Source organism: Amblyomma mixtum, chromosome 3 (genome assembly GCF_055824585.1).
Source record: "Amblyomma mixtum isolate Tamu chromosome 3, ASM5582458v1, whole genome shotgun sequence".
In the NCBI taxonomy this organism is placed as follows: Eukaryota; Metazoa; Arthropoda; class Arachnida; order Ixodida; family Ixodidae; genus Amblyomma; species Amblyomma mixtum.
The window spans coordinates 132190964-132213114 of record NC_143014.1 but is presented as its reverse complement, the minus strand read 5'-3'; the positions used below and the strand labels follow the sequence as shown (position 1 = coordinate 132213114).

The 22151-nt window shown below is 54.2% G+C and overlaps 1 protein-coding gene across 4 annotated transcripts in view; it reads left to right on the top strand.

The window, feature by feature from the left end:
* Positions 1-22151, top strand: part of ftz-f1 (ftz transcription factor 1) — a 290320-nt gene that overhangs the window by 137073 nt on the left and 131096 nt on the right. The window contains exon 2 of one of the 4 annotated variants that reach the window (XM_089581196.1): positions 10383-10446. The exons of the other annotated variants lie outside the window; for them this stretch is intronic. Coding sequence (XP_089437322.1) covers positions 10428-10446 — 19 coding nt within the window. The 5' untranslated portion in view covers positions 10383-10427. The remainder of the gene's footprint in view (positions 1-10382; positions 10447-22151) is intronic. 4 annotated transcript variants of the gene reach the window in all.

Here is a 22151-nt window from a genome sequence, read left to right as displayed (position 1 = left end):
TCGGCCTTTTCTCCCGGGGCGCGCGCTGTTGCATCCTGCGGCCTATTCCGCCGCCGGCTGCCTTGACCCGAATCCGCGCTCCGCACGAAGCCGGGACAGACTCGGCGAGCAGGCTAGCCGCGCAAGCCACGGCTCCGTCTCGGGCACATCGCACGCGCGCTGCTGCTGCCGCCGGATGGGGGCTCGGCCCAAAGGCCTTTGCTGCGCGATGGCCAAACTTCGAGGTGCACCCGTTAACGCGGTGGAGGAGCCGCAAACTACGCGTCTCGTAACCCTGGGGAAGAGCGTGGTGCAGCTGAGCCGCGCAAGCAGTCGGCCATGCTCGTGGCCAGTCATCTGTGGCTATGCAGCGGAAGCTGCGCACGCGGGGCGACTGCTTCGAGACATGCGCGGTTGGCTCGTTGGAACTTTGGTGTTTGTGGAAGCGCCGCGCTCCTAACTTTCGAAGCTTAGCCACGGGAAGTTGTTCCTTCATGAATGTTGGTGACGGGGCACACTAATTGCTGGAATTGTTTTTGTGCTCCCTTAGGCTCATCCATGACAGCAGCACTGACAGTCTGCTGCACATAATGTGCTTATTACGTGTGTAATGTTTTCGAGTTCATTGTAATGACATTCCTTCCTCCATAGCGCGGAAAAAATTTGAACCCGCGGACTGACGGCACTTATACGCGTTTTCTTTTTCTTTTACTCGCAGTTCATTTTTGGGCTGCATAAAGGCGTTAGTTTTGCGTCCGGATGGACAGTCTCGGAGGCAGGCACCCTCGAGAAAGGGAGCTGAACCAAAATCGCAGTCTCTTGTTCCGAGCGCACAAGGAATTTTAGTGTTTAGACAGAAGTGACTGCTCCCCGCCTTTTGTAACTAAATTCTATATCTTCCTGCTGAATTTATCCCCGTGTAGTTTGAGCGCCCTGAAGCTTCCATCGACCAGTTGGGCGTTGCGTTCACCTTTGTGTCGCATTTCGCATTGTGTACCTTGCGTCACCGGCACTGGACACGCCTGGAATGAAAGGCGATCGCTCGTTTTCCCTACTTCGATTCCTCTAGGAGTGAAAAGAGGCAAAATGAGAAAGAAAAAAAAGCGATGCAGCGCTTCTTTGCATTGCAGAGACAAAAAGTGTACACCTTGTTGGCGTCTTGCTCAGCCACGGCCATTGCGGCGGATCAAAGCCCAACGCGCGCGCCCTTGTTCGCGCGCACCACACCGCAGTAAATAAATGAAAGCGTCTATACCGCTGGTCCCAACAGAGGCGGCCGGGGCTTTATTTTGGATAACGAGGGAGAGGGAGGCTCTCCCAATCGGACATTCTATCCAGCAGGCGGGAATCGACGCGTAACCCTCGATTAGTTCTTCAGCTCCCAGATTCGCGATGGGGCTGCGCATTTCTTGTTATGCACGCAGCATCTGAGCCGATTAAGTGTCTGCCTGCGAACAAACGCGCGCGCAAGTCGGGAATTGAGGCTTAAAGTCGCCGTCGTGCATTCGGAGAGTGTCGCATAGCGCGCGAACCAACCGTGGGTGTCGCCGGCAGAGCTCTTGTCGCCGCGACCGTGCTGTCGGTGCGTTTGCCCCGGCGTCTTACGAAAGTTCGCCCAGCCGCGTGGAAATTGGAGCAGGCGCAGCCCGCCCTCCAGCAGAGGGAACCGGCCCGTTGGAACCGTATAGTTTACCGCGCTGTCAGCGTCTGCTACGCTTCTTTGTGGACGCGTCTGCGTTTCGCTTCCCCGGAAGGATGCTCCCGGAATTTGTGCGAGGGCGCTACTGCAGCGTGCCGTACACCCAAGTAGCTTTTTCGCGTACGTTCGATGCTCGTTTTCGTTACCAAGCGGGCCGGCTCTGCCGAGGTGTCAACCGCCCTCGGAGGAACATCTCCCGAGCTTCAGTGTAACGTCGACAAAAGCGCGTTGGAAGTTCCGCCGAACGTCAACAAATGTTCATTTAGGCACGCAAAAGGTTGACCGCGCTCGCTATCCTTTCAGATCAGTTTCCGCTGAAAAAAAAAAAAAGAAAAAAAGAAAAAATGAAGTGCCAACCGAAAATACCTCCGCGCCATAGGAAAGATGCACTATCGTCGTTTGTGCTGCTGGTACACTTTCTTGGGCTATTATTATTATTATTATTATTATTATTATTATTATTATTATTATTATTATTATTGCTGCTGCTGCTGCTTTTACCTGTTATTTGTTGATGCTCGGCCTTTTTTTTACTTTCCTTACACTCGTATACCTTGCCGTTTGATGATGATGATCAATTTATATGACGCAAGGGCAGCTTTGTCCAAAGACTGCCATGGCACAAAGTATTTTCGTCTCGATCACGCTGGCTTTATACCGCCGTAGAAGTAAAGTTTCGTACAGCTGTCGCAAGCGGATGATTCGAAGTTCATTGAAAATCGGTTCCGTCTGCCCTAGTCAAAAGCCCATTTTCCCAAGCATTTCACCCGAGATAAGCCGAGCACGAGGCCGGGGGAATGCTTGTTATCATCGGTGGGTACCCGGTGTTGTGATCGGAGGCCCAGCCAGCGGTAACAGGCGAGCCAGGCAGGCGCCATCGGGCTACAAAAGCGCTCTGGTTCGGGAAAGACGCAAGGAACGTCGGCGTCGCCGTGAACAAAGGCGTTTAATCCCCTTCGCCGGTGATGCTGAATGCGGCGCTTGTGCCGAACTGCGCATTCCTGTGGGGCGACGGACTCGGCACCGAGTGGCGGCGACGGCGGCGCCGATCCATTGCCCGCGTGCCCCTGAGCAGCCCGACAAAGCGGGGGTGGTCACGGCTGATCCATCCTTCCCTCGTGAAGAGTCCACCGGTGTGAGCCGTCCGATCTCGTGTTTCCCATGGCAGGATCGCCGGATAGCAGCCAACGACCCTTTGGGCCTGGTGGGCCCGCGGCAAACCAAAGAGTTCGCGACTGCAAGGCGCCAAGGTTCCTCCATGCCTGCACGTGTTTCTGTGGTGTGTTCGAGGTCACGTGATGAGGACGGAGCACACCACCAAGCACATCACCGGCGACACTGGGAGTCGGACCCCATATCCCTTCTTGCTATTTCGGGATGCGCGCAACGGTTTCCCCTTTATTACGCCTTGGCCTTGACTTCCTTTCTGGCGCGCGCTAGATGTGAATAAGGGTTGCTTTATCTGGCCGTAGGCGTCCCGTAAGTTTCTCGTCTTGTGTCATACCGAGCGAGTCGCTCTCGGGCTTTGCAGTGCGTCGGTCATGTTTATAGTCCATCTGAGGTGCTAAATCGACTTTTTCGGTAACAAATCACATCACTAGCTGACTGAATAAGCTGTAGCCTAATGGCGTGGTGAGTTTTATCCACCGCTGAAAGGGTCCATCGACCAAGATTCCCCAACCGTCATTCAGCGAATGTGTGGCTGCTGTTGTGGACAACACTGAAGAGTTTGCATCGGAGCTTTCACCGAGCTCTGTCGGGTACGTGTGGCATTGAGCCACTAATAAACCACCGTGACAGAAGCATAAATATCATGCCGCTGTTACCACGATTAGTAATTATACAGCGTGCAAAACAGGAACTTGCTAGCGCGGAAAAGTAAACAGAATCACGCATCATGCGCCTTTTAAAACGCAGAAATTCTTTGTAGCACTTTCTGCTGTCTCAGAAAGATAACTCACGTGATCCCCCTTGCGACGAAAGGTCGATGCCAGCTCGGGCCTGATGTCTTGCACCGTGGTCGCGCCGCGTTTCCATCCCCGCGGTCACCGGGCCAGGAGCACTGCGGCGACCCTATTCGCGCCGAGCATCCTCGTTTCCCGACACGCACCTTCCCTTGAAAGACGCTTCACGATGAAAGGAACTGGGGCGCGGTTTTTCAATACACGTATACGTCTATACACCGGCCGTATATGCGACGTAAGCGTACTCGTGTAGTTTGCGCCCATAATATATATATATATATATATATATATATACACAGGCTCGCGAGGATACTTGTCCCCGTTTTGGAAAGCGTGCAGAAAAGGGGAAGTCCTCTTGCCTTCCGGCAGCGTTCTGGGCTCTTTGTCGTTTTGGGTCACTCGTTCTTGGCCTCTGCGCAAGGTCTGCATGCGCCGTGGGTGGTGACATTGTCTTCCTAACTGCCTCCGTTTGTGTCGTTCCGCCCCGCTTATCTCGTGCAAGCTTTTGTCCAGCAGCTTGCCGACGTTAATCTAACTCCGGCTTGAGGTTTTCTCCCTACAAAGAAAATTTAAATTTTTTGTTGGTTGCAAGTATTATTTCCTTCCTAATTTTCGATCACCGCGTTCTGAGTTCATTTTCCTGGAAGGTTCCCAGAATTCCCTCCTGCGCAGTTGCTCGATATGGTATCCCCGTTGGAAAGCACTCACAGGGGCTTCGCTGCTTTCGAAGCCTTGCAGGTCGCTCTCCTCATTTCGACAACTGCGCGCGCGCGCGCTATAGTACTACCAGGTTTCGATTTTAGTCCATTCGTTGATTAGCATTCGGTGCGCACCGCTGAATATGTCGGGAGCTAGTCTTTAAACCGCGTACACGCTGAAAATGGCTCGGCCGTAATGCACCGTATACGTAGCCTATAAAGCTTGAGTGTTCTTCAAATTTTTATCACATTGCAGCACATAGTAATGTAATGCTAGTGCCCGCCGCGTTGTCTCACAGTTTATAAGTCCGCGCGGGCTAGATTATCGAGCCTCGCAGCTGCCTAAATGTCCACAGTGCGTGAACGACCATGGGGTAAGGTTCGAAGGCGTGTGAATTAGAACCGGGCTATCCAGAACTAGTCCCGAACTGCGCCGCTCATCCCCGCCTTGGCTGCCCCGCTCCTGATCGCAGCAGATCCCTCTTTAGTACGGACTGCGCGGGGCCTTTTTCGGGACGCGTAGTGCCAGGTAGGCATGCTATATTGTACATTTGTGAAAGAAAGATAGAAATGAAAACTGAGGCGTGTGTTTGGCAGCCACTGAAAACTGGCTAACGTATGTGGATGCTGCGAAAGTGTGTCGAGGCCGTCAGTGTACAAGCTTTCGGGGAAGGGCTGCCCGCGTCTATTCCCCCCCCCCCCCCCCCCCCCTCCCTTTATATTTTTTTTCCAGCGGCGCGTCCCTTTGGACTGTGCAGGCCATCTCTGCGAACGCGTCGTTTAATTCGGCGTTCGCTGTTGCGTGGCTGGCATGCACACACGCGCGTGCCTGTAGAGCACACAGTGCCCGCGCCGCAGCGCAGCCTCTGCGGCGGCGGCGGAAAAAGCCTGACGCGGTTTTAATGTCCCAAATTGGGGTCACTGCGGCGGCAGCCATTGTGCGCGTGCTCTGTCGTTTGCGCCGGGTCGTGCAAGTGCGCGCACCGGGGGCAGCAGCGGTGGCGGAGCGTTGCGTGCGTGGACGTCGCTCGAATCGCGTGCGGTTTTACTCCCCTCCTCGTGTGCCCCCCCCCCCCCCCCCCCGCCCCTCTGTGTGCGTGTGTTATTGATAGTGCGGTTCTTATTGAAAGAACTCATGCGGAGCGATTCCAGTTAGACGGTTAGGCTTCCCTCCCCCGCACGTGCTCTCCGGAACGGGGCAGTTCTGCGCTACCTAGCGCGAAGGTCGAAGGTTCGGTTTCCACTCCACTTTTATTTGGCCTGAAATGTAGCGGCAGTCAGCGGTATGCGTCAGGCACTCACCGTCCGATTCTCTTTACTTGCCAGGGCTGCTTTTTTTTGTTTTACCTGGGGGCCTAAAAGCTGTCAGTTTTCGAACCCGCGCGATTGGTTTGGGTGACGAAAGTTTGCGAAAAGAACGCCATGCATTTTAATCACTACTGCGTGGACGGCCGTCTAGCCATTCTGACCAACGAAGGTTTTAGTATAGCGTTCCCGCGATTGCCGGGTTCATTCATTGCCTGAACCTAACGTAACAAAGTGCGCTCGGATGCCGACCGGGACGGAGGGCGGGCTATGTAGTTGGGTTCTCCATTTCGATTCTGGGCATGTTTCTGGAAACTGTTGATTGCGATATGCCAGCACAGTCTCCAGCTGGTGTTTAATAGAGCTGCCTTGGCCACCGAGCTCGCCAGAGTCTCTTCTACACAAGTCTTTGGGACTGTTGGCAACCAGTTGCATTGTGTTCCTTCCCGTAAACGCCGTAGTCTACGATCGACGGAGTCTCGGTTTGTTAGCCTTTCTTTTTTTCTGCACTTTCTGTCAGCTTTCCCCTCAGAAGCTGCAGGCTACACCATAGTGTGCGATGCACTTTGTAGGAAGTCATCTCACCAGTAAATAAAGAATTTAACGCGATTCGACTTACTGCTCAGTATTCCACAAGGCATTTTCATTACAGTCCGTGGATTTCAGATCAAATGTGCCCTGTGTTCGGATTTCGGGAAACAAGGGCATCTGCTTTTTCTTTATGACGCTGCAACGGGTTTACTTTGTGAGATATGGGAATCCGGACACTTTCGTTGCAGCCACTCGCGAATGATGCCCGTGGAAGAGCCTCCTACTGCCGCGGATTCCTCGCCTTGGGCTTTCCGCCGATTCGTCTTGTGCCTCGGAACGCGGCTATAGTGTGCGGTGCGTCCAGAGTGAATTCACTTTCTTCGCCGGCTGGCGTGGGTGGCGGGTCGCCGCACGCGCGACCACTCTTCCGTCCGTCGCCGAGCGGCCGGAGGTGCGCGATTGATGGCCGCGTTTCCTCATCCCCGGCTCGGTTGCTCTTCCCTCCTCTGGGAGCTGCTGTTGCTGCTGCGACGTTACCTTGACAGCGCCGCGGTGGCCCAGTTTCGGCGCCTCAGCTGCGCACCCTCCCCCCGCTGTGCCTGTGTTTTTGTCTCCCCTGGCTCCTTCGGTGGCTTTGCCACGGCTGTCGCGCGCCGCTATACTTACACCGCTGCTGCACATAGTATACTACGTAACCAGAACGCAGCAGCCCCGATGCTGTTGCCGCGCTTCTTCCCCTTCGGTTCGGTGCGGCAGACGCCTCCGTTTGTTTAGGTGCCCGTCGTTGCGGCTGTTACGTGGCCCACTTTTGCCTTCTTCCTGGCGTCGCCGGCTGCCCCTTACAAAATGGGCACCCCTCGGTCTCTCGTTTTCCTTCTCGGGGGGACTCTCGCTCCCGTGCAAGTACTCTCGCTTTGTCTTTGTTGGTATTTTTATTTTCCTCGCCTCCTTCCGTTGGACAGCGGCTGACGTCGGGTGCGCTCCAGTTTTTGCGCAGAACAACCTTGAACTGTATACAGTACTTCTCGAACCGACCGGCCGGGGTGCGCGAGCTCGCGATAGCTATAGGGCACTACACCATCCGCGCTGCTGGAGAAGAGCCTGCGTGCGTTGCTCTATTTTTTCGTGCAAGGGGGGGGACGCACGCGTGCAGCCTTTTGCTTTACTTTTTTCCACGCGTTCTCCTCACGTAACCGGGCCCCTGACATTGCAAGCAGTGAAAGGGTCGCCGATCGCTTATGCGATTATGCAACGCTGTTTCGAGCTTACGAGCTGCCAAGATGGGTTGCTTCGGTGACGGGCGCGCTTATTTCATTTTTTTTTTTTTTTTTTTGCTGACGCTTAGGTCGCTCAAGTTCTCTCGTCAGCTTGCGTATGAAACTCTCAGCCTGCCAAAAAAGAATGGGGGTCACCCCAGCACTCCAGCTGGTGTTCGGGCGAGGAATGAATGCGCTTTATTGATTGGTTGTCCCGCGTCAAGGTCGCCAGTGCTTGCGGGGCGCGTGCGACGGAAGAAGTGGGTCACGCGCGAGAGCAAATGAATGCTTTTTTCCAGCCGCCGCTGAGCTCGCTGGCGCTCGTAACCGTCGAGCAGTTGCCCGCTAATGTCATCCCTTGGCCGTGGCTGGTGACATTCCGTCGTTTCGCATGCTTGTTCAGTCTCCTGGCCATATCCTCCGAGCAGCGGGCCATCGACGAGTGCTGCTCCCCGAGTACTGGCCTCTGCAGCTCGTAATACGTTGCTGGCTAGCTGAGTCGTCCTAGTTCGATTGGTCATCCTGCTCCTGCACCAACTGTACTTTAAACAGCAGTCGCGCTTGCGTGGGCGCCACCTTTTCGGGGCGTACGCCATTATTACGCTGACGTGAGCGACGTCACCACTCCTGAGCCTCCGTGAACGTCACACAGGATCTGGCGCGCGCCTCTCGTGCAGCATGCCGTCGGCGAAATTCCAATTTCGTTCTATAGCGTGCTTTTGACAGTTGCGGGGACACGATGCTGTTCAGCGCCAGCTGGGGAATTGGACGGCTCTTTCAGGTCTGGTCTGCATTCTCGTCCGGGTTTTTGAAAATATAGCGAGCTTTTAATTACCGCTGGGCTGCATTGGTTCCCCGTTTGTGGAGCGCATTGTCGAAAGCGCATATAGGAGCTTCTGTGATGTTCCGGACCTCCCAAGCAGGCTGGCACACAGGCGTCGCTGCCGCATGCTGTCACTCGCAGGCCTCGGCTCGAGCGGCCCAGGAAAGAGGGGAGGGGGGGGGGGGGGGGGGGGGCGTCTCCTGGTCGACTCTCTCTGCGGCGGCGGTTACCCGTCGCGGTGGGTCTCGGGCCGCATTGCTCGCTGCTTGTCCCGCGCCTGCGAGCTCACTTCAGGAGAAAGCATTTTGCTTGGTAGCATGCTCCCACCTTCCGTCGTGGCCGACGCTAATTGAGAGGGTGTCTGGTAGTCGGTGTCTGCCGCCAGCGTGGCGAATTCGAGTCGGCACCTTCCGACATCCAGAGCCGGTGGGTCGACCAAGCAGGGACGGCTAAGCTGCCGTTGCAGTGAGAGAAAGCAACCTTTTCTCCTTTGGCATGCGGTCATATCCGGCTCAAGACTGCGACAGGGTCGACGTGCGTGTAATCCCTGCTGACTGCGCCTGACCAGTCGGCCAGGCATGCAGAAGCCGCCGAGCAGGGGCGCCGACGCTGTGGTTCGGGCAGCAGAAGGCGTCGTCCCGACGGAGCCACGGAGCGCCCCTCATTTCCCTCTGCCTAGGGACGCCGCAGGTGGTTGTCCCGACTGGTCCCGACCCACTGGCGCTGCTGCGAGAGACAGTGGCCCTCTGTGTTGGAAGGACGACGGATTCCTCCTCACTTCGTGGTACTCGTGTCACGAACTGCAAGGTCTTGAAGGGACTTGATGACTCCGCCTCAACATGCGCGATATGGCCCAAGATGCATCCATCAGGCAGCTTGGGGCGCTAAAGATTGATGACACATTTGTCTTTATGGATCTTTATTTAGAAAGCCATGGAAGATAAGCTAGCACAGTCTGTGCATGTGGATTGTGCGGCAAGACGAACGTATGTCCGTGCAAGGAAGTCATTAAGAGACGAATAATTAGCGACTGTAAACTAATTAACTTTTTAAATTCTTGTTTTCGGACACAGCATTATATGGCGGGGTCGGAGGCATTGAACACCGTAGGCGAACCCATTTTCCAAATTTCAGAATTCGGCATTGTGTTTCGAGATATGGAACGTGGAATGATGCGCGCAAAACGAGCCGATACTGAAACCAACCCTGCGGGCGCGCGTTTAATGGCCACAAAACGAAGCAGCCTTTCTTGGGCGTCGGACCGAGCAGCGCCTTTTCCCAGTCTCTGCGCTGCCGAAGACGATTAAATCATCAACATCAGGAGGGAGGCGACGCTCCGAGCGCAGATCCGCGACCAGATAAAAAAAAAAACGCTCGGTATTGTGTGCTCCACTTCTGAACTGTTCGCCGATATGTGAAATAAACCTTTTTCTTTTAAACTTATTTTTATATTTTGGCCTTTTATGTGCTGTGCTCACCCGTGCTTGGTCCCGAGATGGGCCTGTAGTATGTGTGTGTAAAGAGATAAATTAATGAACTAATAAATAAATAAACTTCGGAGCCCCTATACTCAGACCCGTGCAGCAGCAGCTCTTCGAGTCGACAGTTCAGACTCCGGCCCAGCAGCGGTGGGCCGACCGACCCGCACATCTAACATCGGCCACTATTGCCGCTTGTAAAGAGGGCCTCCGGTTGTAGGTCTAGCATATGTAGCGGGCTGTCTCGTGGCGTCGTCGGGGCGTTTTGAAGGGGCCACCGCTTATCATGTATCGCCACATAGTCATGACAGGGCGCAGCATTATTGGGAGTCCCGGTGAACCCCTTGGACGTATGCGCGCACTTGTCTGTGTTTGTATGTTTGCAAGCAGCAGTCGAGAAGAAGCCGGGAAAAATATCCAGCGTTGCAGTTTAATAAAGAAAAAAGACGAAAGCCCTCTTTTTCATCATAATCCTCGTTCAGTTTAGTGTATGTGTTTCGATGGGGAACGAGGTGCCGGATTTAAGAAAAGTAAATAATTGGGTTTCTTCGTCACTAATTACTCACGTGCCGCAACTGGTTCCTCAGAGTTGAAAATTTAGCCTCACCAGTCCTTATCACTCTTTCTTTCGTCTTCCGTTGCGCTACAGTTTTTCGTGAACCAGCCACCAACGAGCCCAGCAAGCCACGATTTGATGGGACATTCGTTGCCAGGTACGTATTGGTCGTCCTTCACTTCCAACTGATTTTTGTTATCGTTTCAACATTCGAGCTTCCGTTGTGGCGTTCATTTATCGTCCATTTTTGTAGGGCGGCACAACACTGATCTGGATGTTCAAGACTGCATGCTGTTGCATGTGCAAGAGTCTTGGCGTGAAAAAAAAAAGTGCTAAACAGTGACGTGCAGAATATCGTTGGGAATACTAAATATGTTCGGTGTGTGTCATGAGCGTGGCACACCCATTTCCAGCTCTTACGTTTCCGTGCGTAGGTTTTTTAAAACATGAAGTGCTTCTAACTCCCGTTCTTGACAAACTCAGGCGAACGCGGAGGCGAACCGGAGGGAGGATATGAACCGAACTTTCCGAAACTTTCCAACCAAACGGTCATCAGCTTGGCCGCCCTTATGGAACTGGCTCCTGGGGAGTAAGTGTGTGGTCCTGGCTTTCGAAGGCTCTTCCAGAGGCAGGAAACTTCGGTATATACGCCATTGTCTATCAAGTGAACGGACGTCAACGCCAATTCTTCCCCTAGCGTCTGGAGGGAGGCTAACTAGAGCGTCGTATCTTCATCGTGACAACGGTATCCAGCAAAACAAAAAAAGACTTCATCCTCGAGATGGACTCGATCGGTCCGCCTCCATTCGCCAGGTGCGCTGAAGTAGCTGAAACCGAAACTAACCGCAGTTTCCTACCCTTGCTTGTGCTGTCAAGGTGAAGATCTGGTTGCTGGGCGGCAGCGCTGTAACAAACACCGTTTGCGCTACAGTGATTCCATCTCGTCATCGCTGGCTATGCCCGATGCCCGCCGGGTCTCAATATCCGCAGTGGCGTTCAAAAAACAAGGGTCAAATTTTAGGGATTTCAGCAGTCGTGTCTCTGTTCCTTCAGCGAAACAGTGAGAGCACCAAAGCGCGCTCAAGATTTTACTGTTAAATTTTCGTTTGGTAGTTTTTGAAGGCGGGCTTGCTCCAAAGTTGGTCCGGAACCGGAACCGGACTAAGAGGGTATCAAGCATCAGTCGTGTCTCTGTTTCTTCAGCGAAACAGTGAGAGCACCAAAGCGCGCTCAAGATTTTATTGTTAAATTTTCGTTTGGTAGTTTTTGAATGCGGGCTTGCTCCAAAGTTGGTCCGGAACCGGAACCAGACTAAGAGGGTATCAAGCATCTAATGGATGGGAGGCTGGCAGAGACCCGGCTGGGGTACATACTCTGACCGATTTGAAATGGAAGGCACAGATCCCGCGTAGTGCGAGTTGCGACTTGATTCCTGCCATCTGTGACCTTTCGCGTCAACTCTTGATGGTTTGTACGTTTGGGTGGCGCCCGTGCGGTCGACCTCTAAATTAATGTACAGCCTTTGTCAAAAGTTTGGAGCCCAAGGGGTTTACTTCAGAGCCACGCCGTATCGCTCGTAACGCATCTCTAGCATTTCTAACTTTCCTGAACGTAAAAGGATTTCCGGTCCTGCCTCCTTCAATGGGTAGGACTTCCACAAATCCTACAGGAGTCCCACTGCGAGCTTAGAAGCAAACCCCCTGGGCTCTAAACTTTTGACAAAGAGTGTACATATTGGGGGAAAGGACTAACGTCTGTGTCGAAACCTGTCGCTGTTTCAAACATCCCCTGCTGAACCACGACCGTCGGCATAGAAAATAAAGCATTACTTTCAGCCTCGCCTTCATATTGAGCGCAGCTTGTGCGAGGCAGCCTTTGTTAGTAGTACTTCATCGAGTTCCCAAGGCGGAGTGTGGCCGGTGCCTCCGTTAGGCGATCCGCCATCATCTATCGTTCTGTGCTGCCATGTTGATGGGAGGTGTCCAAGCATCTCTGTTATCCGCTTATCTGTTGTCTGTTTGTGCATTATCCGCTTGTAATCGGGCGACAGCGCGCGCAGGTTTCGTTAGCCCGTGTGGCTAATAGGGAGTTCTGGAATTGGGGGACCATATCGGTTAGGGGCGCTGTTCCCCTGCCCCCCCAGCCGATACCCCCCCTCCCATTCCAAACCTGCTATAATGTGCGATCGCGTTGATTTCGACGCTCTAGCAGGACGCGAGGTTCTCTCACAGCGTATTGAGGAATAGCTGATAGAGTGCACGCGGCTAGCGGTACGATGTGATTGGTGGCCGGTGGTTTGGGTGCACGTTGATTCTTCGCAGTAACCGCCCCGGGGATAACTGCGACCGCCGGGTGTTTTTGCCATTAGTTGTACCTCCGCCGCGGCTGCTTTGATCGAGCTGTCGGCGGTCGAACACTGGCAGCCGCTGTTGTCGCACACTTATGGCGTGCCGCGTCGGCGTGGACAAGCGCATCGGTGATTCCGCTTTGAGTGAATCGGGGACGGGCGGCAGCGGAACCCCGCTATTACGGCGGCTCCGAACGGGGCCAGCGTCGTCGCCGGCGTGAGTCATAGCGGAATCCGCTTTATCGCGGCAGCTCCGCGTAAAGCGCACAGCGGAGCGACCCGCCTGAAAACAAAAGGCGAGTGGACACGATAGGCGGCGTCGGAGAGGGGGCGATAAAACACGGAAACGGATTTCTGCCGGCGGCCGCTGTGGCTGAGCCGAGGGGAAATGTGGGTCTAGGTCTGCCGCTTAGCGAGGCGAGTACGTCACGCCAACAACGCCGCTGGGGGCTCGCAAGGGCCTGTGCGCACCCGCCGTGCTTTCGCGGCCGCTCCTGAACCGTGTCCCTGCGCCCGTGCCTGGTGCTCGGTTCCAGTGGGTTCGCATAGCCTGTGCCATAAATGTACTGTTTGTGAGCCATGCTGTGTGATTTCTCGGAGGTGAGAGGGAATCTCGTCCTCATCCCTCTTGAGCGTAGGGCTTCCACGGGTGCTTCAGCAGTCCACTTAGGAGAAAAGCCCATGGGCTTTCCAGAAAGGGCTTTCCGAGCTTGCCTTGATGGTGATGCTTATTACAACAGCCGTTGGATGGTTGTACACCTCTTTACAATGCGCCGTTCGGACAGCTATGCTATGGAACCAAATTCGTCTTCAGACATCACTCTCACTGGTGTACTGAGTCGGTGTGTGGCGAGCTGAACAAAAGCACTTTTTGTTTGTCTCGGGCAGGAAACGAAAGATTGCTGGAGGGCGGTCGGAGCGAAGCAGTAAGGGCATGCCGAGTCGCGTATTGGCAATATAGTTTAATGCAGCCGTAAGGCACTGCCATGTGCTGTCTTGGTTGGCGCAGTTAGCATGCACGATCAAGGAAGACCTGGCAGGTGCCAGACGTGAAGGCGCTTTCACGGCGGGGTCACGTGTGGTTCCTTTGCGAGGCATGCTTCTGTTTGACTGGAAGCCTGCCTTCCGCATGTCTCAAGCTACGAATAAAAGCAACGAATCGCGCTTCCATTGATATTTGCGTCTTTTTTCCGCATCACCTTCTGCTGCCTTCAGCCACTTTCCGTCTTTGGATTTTGCGTGCTTCCAGTGTTCGATGTACTCGGACCACCCCCCTGCCCGCGCCTCGCAGCTGGCGCCGCTTTCTTTCGCGCGTAAGCTCTCGCCGAATCTTTTCTCTTCTCGCAGAGGGCGGAAGCGTGGCAGCCCCCTCAGGTGCCAATGGTGGTGGCAGACTGAAACCGTCTGGAGACCAACATTCGCCACCCCCCTCCCTCGCGCCCGGCGTCCCCTTCTTCGGCACCAGCACGCGTCGCTTTCGCTGTATGCACGCACTCTGGGAGCCTTCCGGCTGCTGCGGGGCCTTTCTTCTCTTCCGTTTCGGAGGCCCGCATGGCCGGTGCGGCCGAAAGTGAGAGCCGCCGCTTTCTCCTCCCCTTCCGACGCCGCGTTCTTCCGCATGCGTTTCTCTGGGAAGGGGCGCTTAGGTGGGAGAAGGAGCGTTTTTTTTTTCTTTTGGTTTCGTATTCGCTTGCCGTTCCTGCCGTCCCGCGTGTGTGTGTGTGTGTGTGTGTGCGGGCCTCCGCTGACCTTGTCCCACTTTCGGCAGCCTGCAGCCGCCGTCGCGGCTGCTCGCATGTGGGTCTCCCTCCTCCCCCGTTTTGCCCGCCGCTCGGGGGACTGTGTGTGTGTGTGTGCCTGCGTGTTGTGCGCCGCAGCCGTTTTCGAAGCACCAAACTTTCTCTGCGCAGCTTCTCCCGCAAACACCTCGGCGGTAAATAAGTGTGCCGAGCGAGGTGTGTTCATCTGGCACGCCACTGGCGGCTTAAGGTTCGCCTGGTTGCCGCGTGGTTCGCTCCCATTTGGGGTTCGATCGCGGCCTTTCACCCTGTCTTTATTAAGTGGACCGTAGAGCGGCGCCTCGAGTCGCCCCCCGCCCCGCTATTTCCCCCCTTGGCTTTCAGGGAACGAAAATGGTTCAGGGTCTGTTCGCTGCTGCGAGGTGCGTCGCAGTCGGTTCACTTAAGCGTCCATTGTTCGCCAGATTTGGCGCGGCGTGTTTTGCTTTCTAAGTCCTGACTGGCACAGTTGGCTGCTTCTTTTCGTCTTTCTCAATTCGAAACAAAAAATCGAAACAAACGGAGTTGCCTTCGCAATTTAGACCCCTCAGTAACCCGGAACCATAATATCCGTTTCGTATGCACGCTTCCATCGTATGTTTGCATGGATCTCAAGTGCTGTGCAGAGTGCTGTAACGTTTGAAGTGTGTTTCTGTGTGTGCGTGCGTGGTTGCGTCTTAACGGTATCCGTAATTTGGGGGCGGTGTCTAGAGCGGCTGCCGTAATGCAGCGAGGATACAAACACTCGAGACGGCCTGCTGAGCCAATGTTCCTGACTTGAGACAGGTAGGAAAATAGCTGGCAAAAAGTCACCCAACCAAGCGGTGGTATATTGATGGCGCTGGAATAACACGACCCACTTCGAGATTTTCTTTTATGGTGAAAATCTGCTCTATGGAATAATGAAATGGCAACGCTGATGCGGACGCGGGAAGACATTCGCATAGTGCAGGCGAACACGCGTGCTTTCCCTGCACGGCACATGTGTTGTCCGCGGGGCGGTTAAGTTTGTTCGGGGCTGCGGACGTGAAAGTGCGCGCCTGCGAGAGCTGTCTGCGATGGCGGCTGCTCATCGGGCCGGCGTCCTTGCTTCTCTGGGTTAGTGGCGGCAAGGTTAGCCGGGCCTCGCGGCGCTCCCCTGTCCCACTTAGCCGCTTCCGACCGAGGACGCCTGTAAGGTCGCACCCCCTTCTGCGTTGCTGCCGCCATGTCAGGCGCCGTACACACGGGTCCACGTATGCGTGGCTGCGCAGGTGAGTGCGCGGCCGAACGGTACGGATGACGCGACTGAAGGAGCCGGAACGCATGCGCCGTCTTGGCTGCGCTCTCAACGAGCCGCTGGCTCCTGGAAATGTACACGTGGAAAGTGAACGGCGCGACTCGTAGCAAAAATAAAGAACCAGGCCAAGTCGTCGCAGCAACATTTACTTTCAGCTTTGAAACCAAGGCCCATGTCACCTACCGAGCGTGGACGGGGAAAATTGGATCGGACATTCCCCATCTACCAGACCGTCGCCGGGTGAAGCGTCAAATGCGGAAGGTTGCTGTGGATTGTCCATAGCGTCCGTTCCTTCTCGACACTTTATTTTTGTCTTAGTTGCAGTTTTATTTACTTCCCGGCAAGTGTCACTGAAAGCCTGCCAGCGCCATGTGTTGCAAATGCATCAAACAGCATTCGGCACGCTGTGTGAGACGCGCAGCCGCCTGGCTGGCTGATGTCGCATCGTCCCCTGCGCCTTCCGCGTCATCGCTTCCGGAGGTTTTTCTCAGCCGCGGAAACGGCAGTCAGCCCCCAGTCACGTGCGCGCGCTTGCTCAAAGAGGAACGCCGCACTTGTCCGGCGCAAGGGAAGAAGAGGCAGTTCCGCGGCGGAAGTGAATGTGCTGCCCCTCGGAGGGCGCCGTTGCCTGTTCGCCGATTTCTCTTTCTGCGCCGACGAAGGACGACCCGGCTGTTACTTCTGCCGCCGACGCTGCTATTGCTGCTAGTCTGCGCGCGTTTACATTCCACCAAGGACGGAAATTGACGAGCGCGATTTCATCCAAGGCAAGCCTTTCGGCGTCAATAGCGGGGAAAATAGGAGTAATAAAAGAAGGGAACCTTGCGGGCCGGAGCCCGCGCCCGTCTGTGTGGATTGGCTGCCGCGCGGTCCTTTGTTCCGGTTCTGCTGAATCGCGGGCACGCCGCGGCCGCGTCCAGCGTCGGCTTCGCGCGTCTCCCCCTCGCCCTTGCGGCGCGCTTGCTCCGGTGTTGGGTTGCCCTCGATATTGTTGCCTACATCGGCTGCCGAAGGATGCGCCATCCTTGAGACAATTTGTGCGCCTTCCTTCCTTTCGGCCTTCTCGGCTCGCCCTTTCCCTGCGCCTTTCTTTTTCATTGTCCTCCTCCTGCTTTACATAGCGCCGTCCTTGATTCCGCCATGAGGAGAAACAAGAACGCAGTGCGTTTGATGTGACCTTTTTTTTTTTTTTTTGCTCTCCTATTGATTGCGTTGCTGGAACTAGTGGCCGCCATTGAAAACATGGCGATGCAAATTACTCTTTTGATCGTCCGGAGTAATTGTTTAGGGTGCTATCGTGCATTGCGCCGTAAATAGCTGTCATTCTAGAAACAAAAGAACTTCATTAAAAGGAAAGAACCTTCGAGTTAGTGGCAGCGGTGCTCAGAAAAGCGTTTGCTCAGCACAAGCACGGGCGCACTCAGTAGAGCACTGCACGGGATTCATTCAGAGGCCCAGCCCAGCTCCGATGCTGTAAGCCCGAGCCCTGCCCGGGCCCGCATCGTGGCCTGGCTGACGACCGCCTGGGCCTCTCTCTACACAGCCCAGCCAAGCTCAGTGTGTGGCCCGACGCTGGCCCATTCCAGATTCTGCCTCGCTAGCAGCGCAAGTGGCAGGTTGCTCACATATTGGGTATGCGTACCGACGCTAAAGTGAACTGGAATATTTTACCGACCTATAGTACACATCAAAGTGTCCGAGATGACGCGATACAACCTCACGTTGGTCGGCTGCAAAAAGGTATCATGTCATGTTCTTCGTAGGATTGAGCCCCTGACGCTGAAAGGGAACGAGAAAAAAACACCGAGTTGAACACCTGTTCCCGCAAAAAAAAAAAAAAAAAAAAACGCGGTGAAAGAAATTAATCCAAACGATTGGAGCAGATGCTATAGAGGCTGGTGCTTTCTACGCTGCATTTAGCGAGAGGGCGGTCTGAACCCGTGTATTGCTATTAGCACTCAGTGATGCCGATGCATCGCGTGCACCGCAGTCTCACGGTCACTGTCCTTGTCGCGCGGTGCCCCCTTCTTTCATCAGAAGCGGCGTCCATCACCTGGAGACGTAGTAGACATTTGCCAGCCGCGACATGAAATGAGAATTCCTTGGTTTCCTTTCGCACGAACTTTGTAACCGAAAGCTAATAGTAGCTCTCTTTTTGTGGTTGCAGCAGACAAGCAAGCGCCTTATGTCTCCTTGGAGTTTTTGTGATTTTGGGTGCAAATTGTTCTGTTCATTTCGTTTGTCCCTTATTTTCATTCCCGGACGCTCGAACTTACGTCTATTCACCCCTTTTTCAACGTCCGCTGGTTGCTGCTCTCGTTTTGTTTGTTGTTGTTGTTTTTTAATTTTGGTGCCTCCTGCCCTTGGCTGTGGCTGCATGCATGCGTGAGCCTTGCTTTTCCTCTGTGAGTTCGCCACCTGCAGAACCGCTGAGGCATTCGCTTCTTATTTCGCTCATGTCGTCCACTGCAACACACCAAGTATACGTATACTGTTCTCTGTTTGTTTATTATACTCAAGAAGGTTGCGCGTGCCCTAACTACCCAGTGGGACATATCCTGCATGCATGCGAAGGAAACAAGCGCGCAATATTTGGTTGAGGCGCATTGGGCTGTAGTGTGCGTGCGTGCGTGCGTGCCTGGGGCTGCCATTTAGCTGTTCAGTACTCCAGAATGTTTTTCTATCGACAGTCTTCAAAGGATGGCAACAGCGCTGGCGCTTTGCAGTCTGAAAAACTCTCAGCTGCCCCAAACGAACACATGCCGCTACACTTTCGCTGAGTCGGTGCGGAAAACGAGGAGGGGGGGGGGGGGGGGGGGGGGTATTCATGCTAGCAGGCATGTTTGGCCTCATCAAGGAGAGTATTTGGGTGGCTTTCGTGTCGCCGCGCGCTTGGCATAACCATTTGGGGAAATAATATATACCTGCCCAGCGCATTTCTTGACGAAATGGCGAACGGTCTAGCCGACGTGCGCTCAGCCTAGCTCTGTCGCGACCCGTGGCGGAAGGCGGCGTGCTGCTATCGGGAACGCTGTTAGTTCCCGCGTTCGGCCTTTTATCCCCCATGAGCGTGCGGCGAGATCTTAGTGCAGGTAAGCTTCCTTCATGTAATGCAGACGAGGGTGGCGCACACGGCTTTCACGCCATTTTCAAGCCGTGCCACGGCTGCGGCGCACTTCTGTCTCACCCGTCGCTTTTAGAAGTGCTCGTGCGGAGCGCTGCAATACCGTGGGCGAAAAGCGGGGCAGGTCGGTCAGTTTGTATGCGAGAGACCTTTATGTTTTGGCGAGCACAAATTGAAGGAACCCTAAGGTCATCTTTACCCACGCCCTGCCGTACGGCCGTGCGCGCGAAGCAAAACAAGCCCCGTTGCCTTGGTCGAAATCCTTCAGTCAGGGCGTGAGTGCTTGTTGAAATGAGGACGTGGGCCGCTCCGTTCGCGTTGTCTCTGACAGCTAGGTTTGTTTTGTGTGTCGTTAAGACAAGCGATGATCAGTGTAAGGCTTGGTAAATGTGGCTCTGTCTGGTGCCGGTCGCGCCCTATCCCCCGAACGAATGGCGCTTCGCTGTTCCGTTTTTGTTTTTTTTTCTTCCTTTCTGCTTGCTGCTTCTACCGATAGTTCCCTTGCGAACGAAGACGCGCAGTAGTTGGACCGGAAACCGTTCACTTGTCACTTATTCTACAACGAGAAGCTGTTATAGGGAGCCCTCTCCGAGCAACTCTTCAAGGAAGGCCGTGGACAAGTCACAGCTACAAAGCAGCACGAGGGTTCCTCAGGCGCCCGTGGCCACTTCGTCTTCTTTGCCGCTCAAAACGGAGGTCGCGCGTAGCCTGCAGCTCTTCTTCCATATCAGACTCGAGCCGGAGTCAAGTTGTAGCGTGCTCGTGAGTATGGGAAGAAGCGTCGGCAGCAACAAAATCTAACCGTATACGTGAGGCGGAACGCGAAGGCGCCAGGCCTCGCGGTCAAACCAAGCATTGTCGCCAGGTGATCGCAACAAATGTTCAGGAGTATCGCAAGCGTATAAGAAGGAAGCATCCGGCCTATTGCTCCTTTGGCCGTGGCTCCATGGACCGTCGACGGAGCCTCCACCGTTGGAGCACCACGGGGTCCAAAAGCCCCATGGGATCGAAAGTGTTTTGGAGCCCTACTTTGGGCGGCCCAAGCTCGCTTTGGAATGTAGAAACCCATTAACTTTCATTCTTTGCGAATTTCGTCGACCCATCGTCATTGAAGGAATGCGCTCAGTGCTCAAGAAGCGCGTTGGCAGTTACTGTGCTCATTGGTTTCAACGTTCGTAGCAAAGTTGCGCTCTTTAAAATCATCTCTCTTTCTTCCGTGCAGCTCCTGTATAGTTGTGGTGTAAATTTCCTTTTAATCGAAAATTTGTGCTACACGAGCGTTTATCAAGCGATTCTGTAAGCAAGGCTGGCCCGTAACAGGCCTGGCAGCGTGAAACCGTCAAACTGTTTTGGCTGATGTGATCGGGTATCGCTTGATGGGGATAATGTTCCCGGCTGTTCTTATATCGTTGAGTATCGCATGATGTGCCTATGATTGCCTTCGAATAAAACCTGCAGCAGCGTTCGCTCAAAATTATGCGAGTTTCAGTCGTGTCACATGCTTGACCACACTGCATTATCATATGCAATTGTTTCAGCTCTCGCTGAAGCCGTTACTTCTTTCAGTGAGCCTTGCATTACTTTTTTTTTTTTTTACTTTTGGAAACGGCCTCGCACGGGCATTTTGAAGACCTTTGAACGGATAGGCTTCAACGACCATTCGAGCCCTGCTACACAGCCAGGTCCAATGACAGCTGTCGAGTGAATAGTCTAATAATATAGTCGATGGAAGCAGCGTGGACCCAGGTTTCGAAGTTCCTCTAGCGACGGCAGCGAGCACTCTCGGGCGTGCTTAGAAGTAAAAATAGAGCAATAAAGTTACTCACTAAGAAATATACCTTTTCGCACAAACAAAAAATACGCCCGGCTACAAAAACACCGCAGCAAGAAAAATATTGATGTTGCAAAAATACTTTACAGCCGCAGGCTAAAGTGGTTGGTTGGTTTATGGGGTTTAACGTCCCAAAGCGACTAAGGCTATTTCTCCTCCATAGAAATTCAACCGCCGCGGCCGGGATCGAACCCGCGTCTTTCGGGTCAGCAGACGAGCACCATAACCAATGAGCCACCGCGGCAGCCGCAGGCTAAAGAGTGTGCGAGTGCTACTAAGCCACGACGTTTTTCTTGGAGAAAGCCTGAGATGGCCTTGAAACGTAAACGTTTTATTTTAAACGCTATATAGGTTAGACTGTCCGACTGACTGCGTGCATGCGTGCGAAACCTTCGATGGCGACGGTACCGCCGCAGGTGCCCGGTGAGAGATGGCGGCCGGCTTTTCCATGTAGCAGCCCGGAACAACTGGGGTTTTAGGCGCAGCCTCGTGTGCGTGAACCCGACTAGAGCGGGTAGAGTGGGGCGTCGGGATGCGCAAGGTCACACCAGCTCGAGTCAAGCCAGTCAAGCGCCAGTCGCGGCGCCACCTCAGAGGCGCCACAGCACGGTTAGCGAAACGTCTCCTACTTTCTCCTGCGGATAATCCTACTCCTAAGCTTGCAGGTGACTACTTGGAGAGTCAACTAAACCTTTGCTGTCGGGCTGTCTGTACTCGACGTTATCTATAACCTTCTGAGCCTTTCAGCGGATCTGGCATTTGTTAGTCTTCATGCTATTTTAAGCCGCGGGGAGCAGTTTTCTGGGCACATTTCTTGCGCGGCGCCCGACTCCTGCTTCGAGGGTGAGGAGACACTGACTACCGCTCCTAGTCCGACTTGACCGCCAACATCTGAGAGCAATTTGACGGCGACGCTCCGGTGGTGGGCTGGCTGGATCGCATGGGTTGCCTCCGAGTGTACAATGCTCTCCCCTGTCCTTTCTTGCTGTCGCTCCCCTCTATACTCTCCTCACTATCCTCTCATTTTCCCTTCCATTTCCGGCGGCCGCAGCTCGGGTGCTTAAGATATTAGATAGCAATTGCCGCGGCCGGCAACACTCTTTTGCTTCACCTTTTTTTTTTTTTTTTTAATAAACCACTACCACCTCCCCGAACTGCCTCTGTGATCGACTGCGATACCTTCCGCGAACACGTGCGCTTATTTTTCCCCTCGCGCCCCATTGAGATTAACACAGAGATGAAAGTGTTAGCGTCGCAGCATGACACACGTGTCGAAAATCGGAAAAGCAAAATAATGAATACTTACCAACTCGCCCAAATTTCCGCCTTGCTGAAAATTGGAAGTAATGCAGTGCGTAATAAGGGTAGCGGTTCCGCCGAAGGTGGTCCCGGATGGGACGTAGGATGCCTTATCCGGGATGAGGACAAAGGGCGGCGGCTTGCGCTTGGTGTAGGGTAGGAAGACAAAGACCTCGATTAGTGCGTGCTCTGACTGGCTTTCTG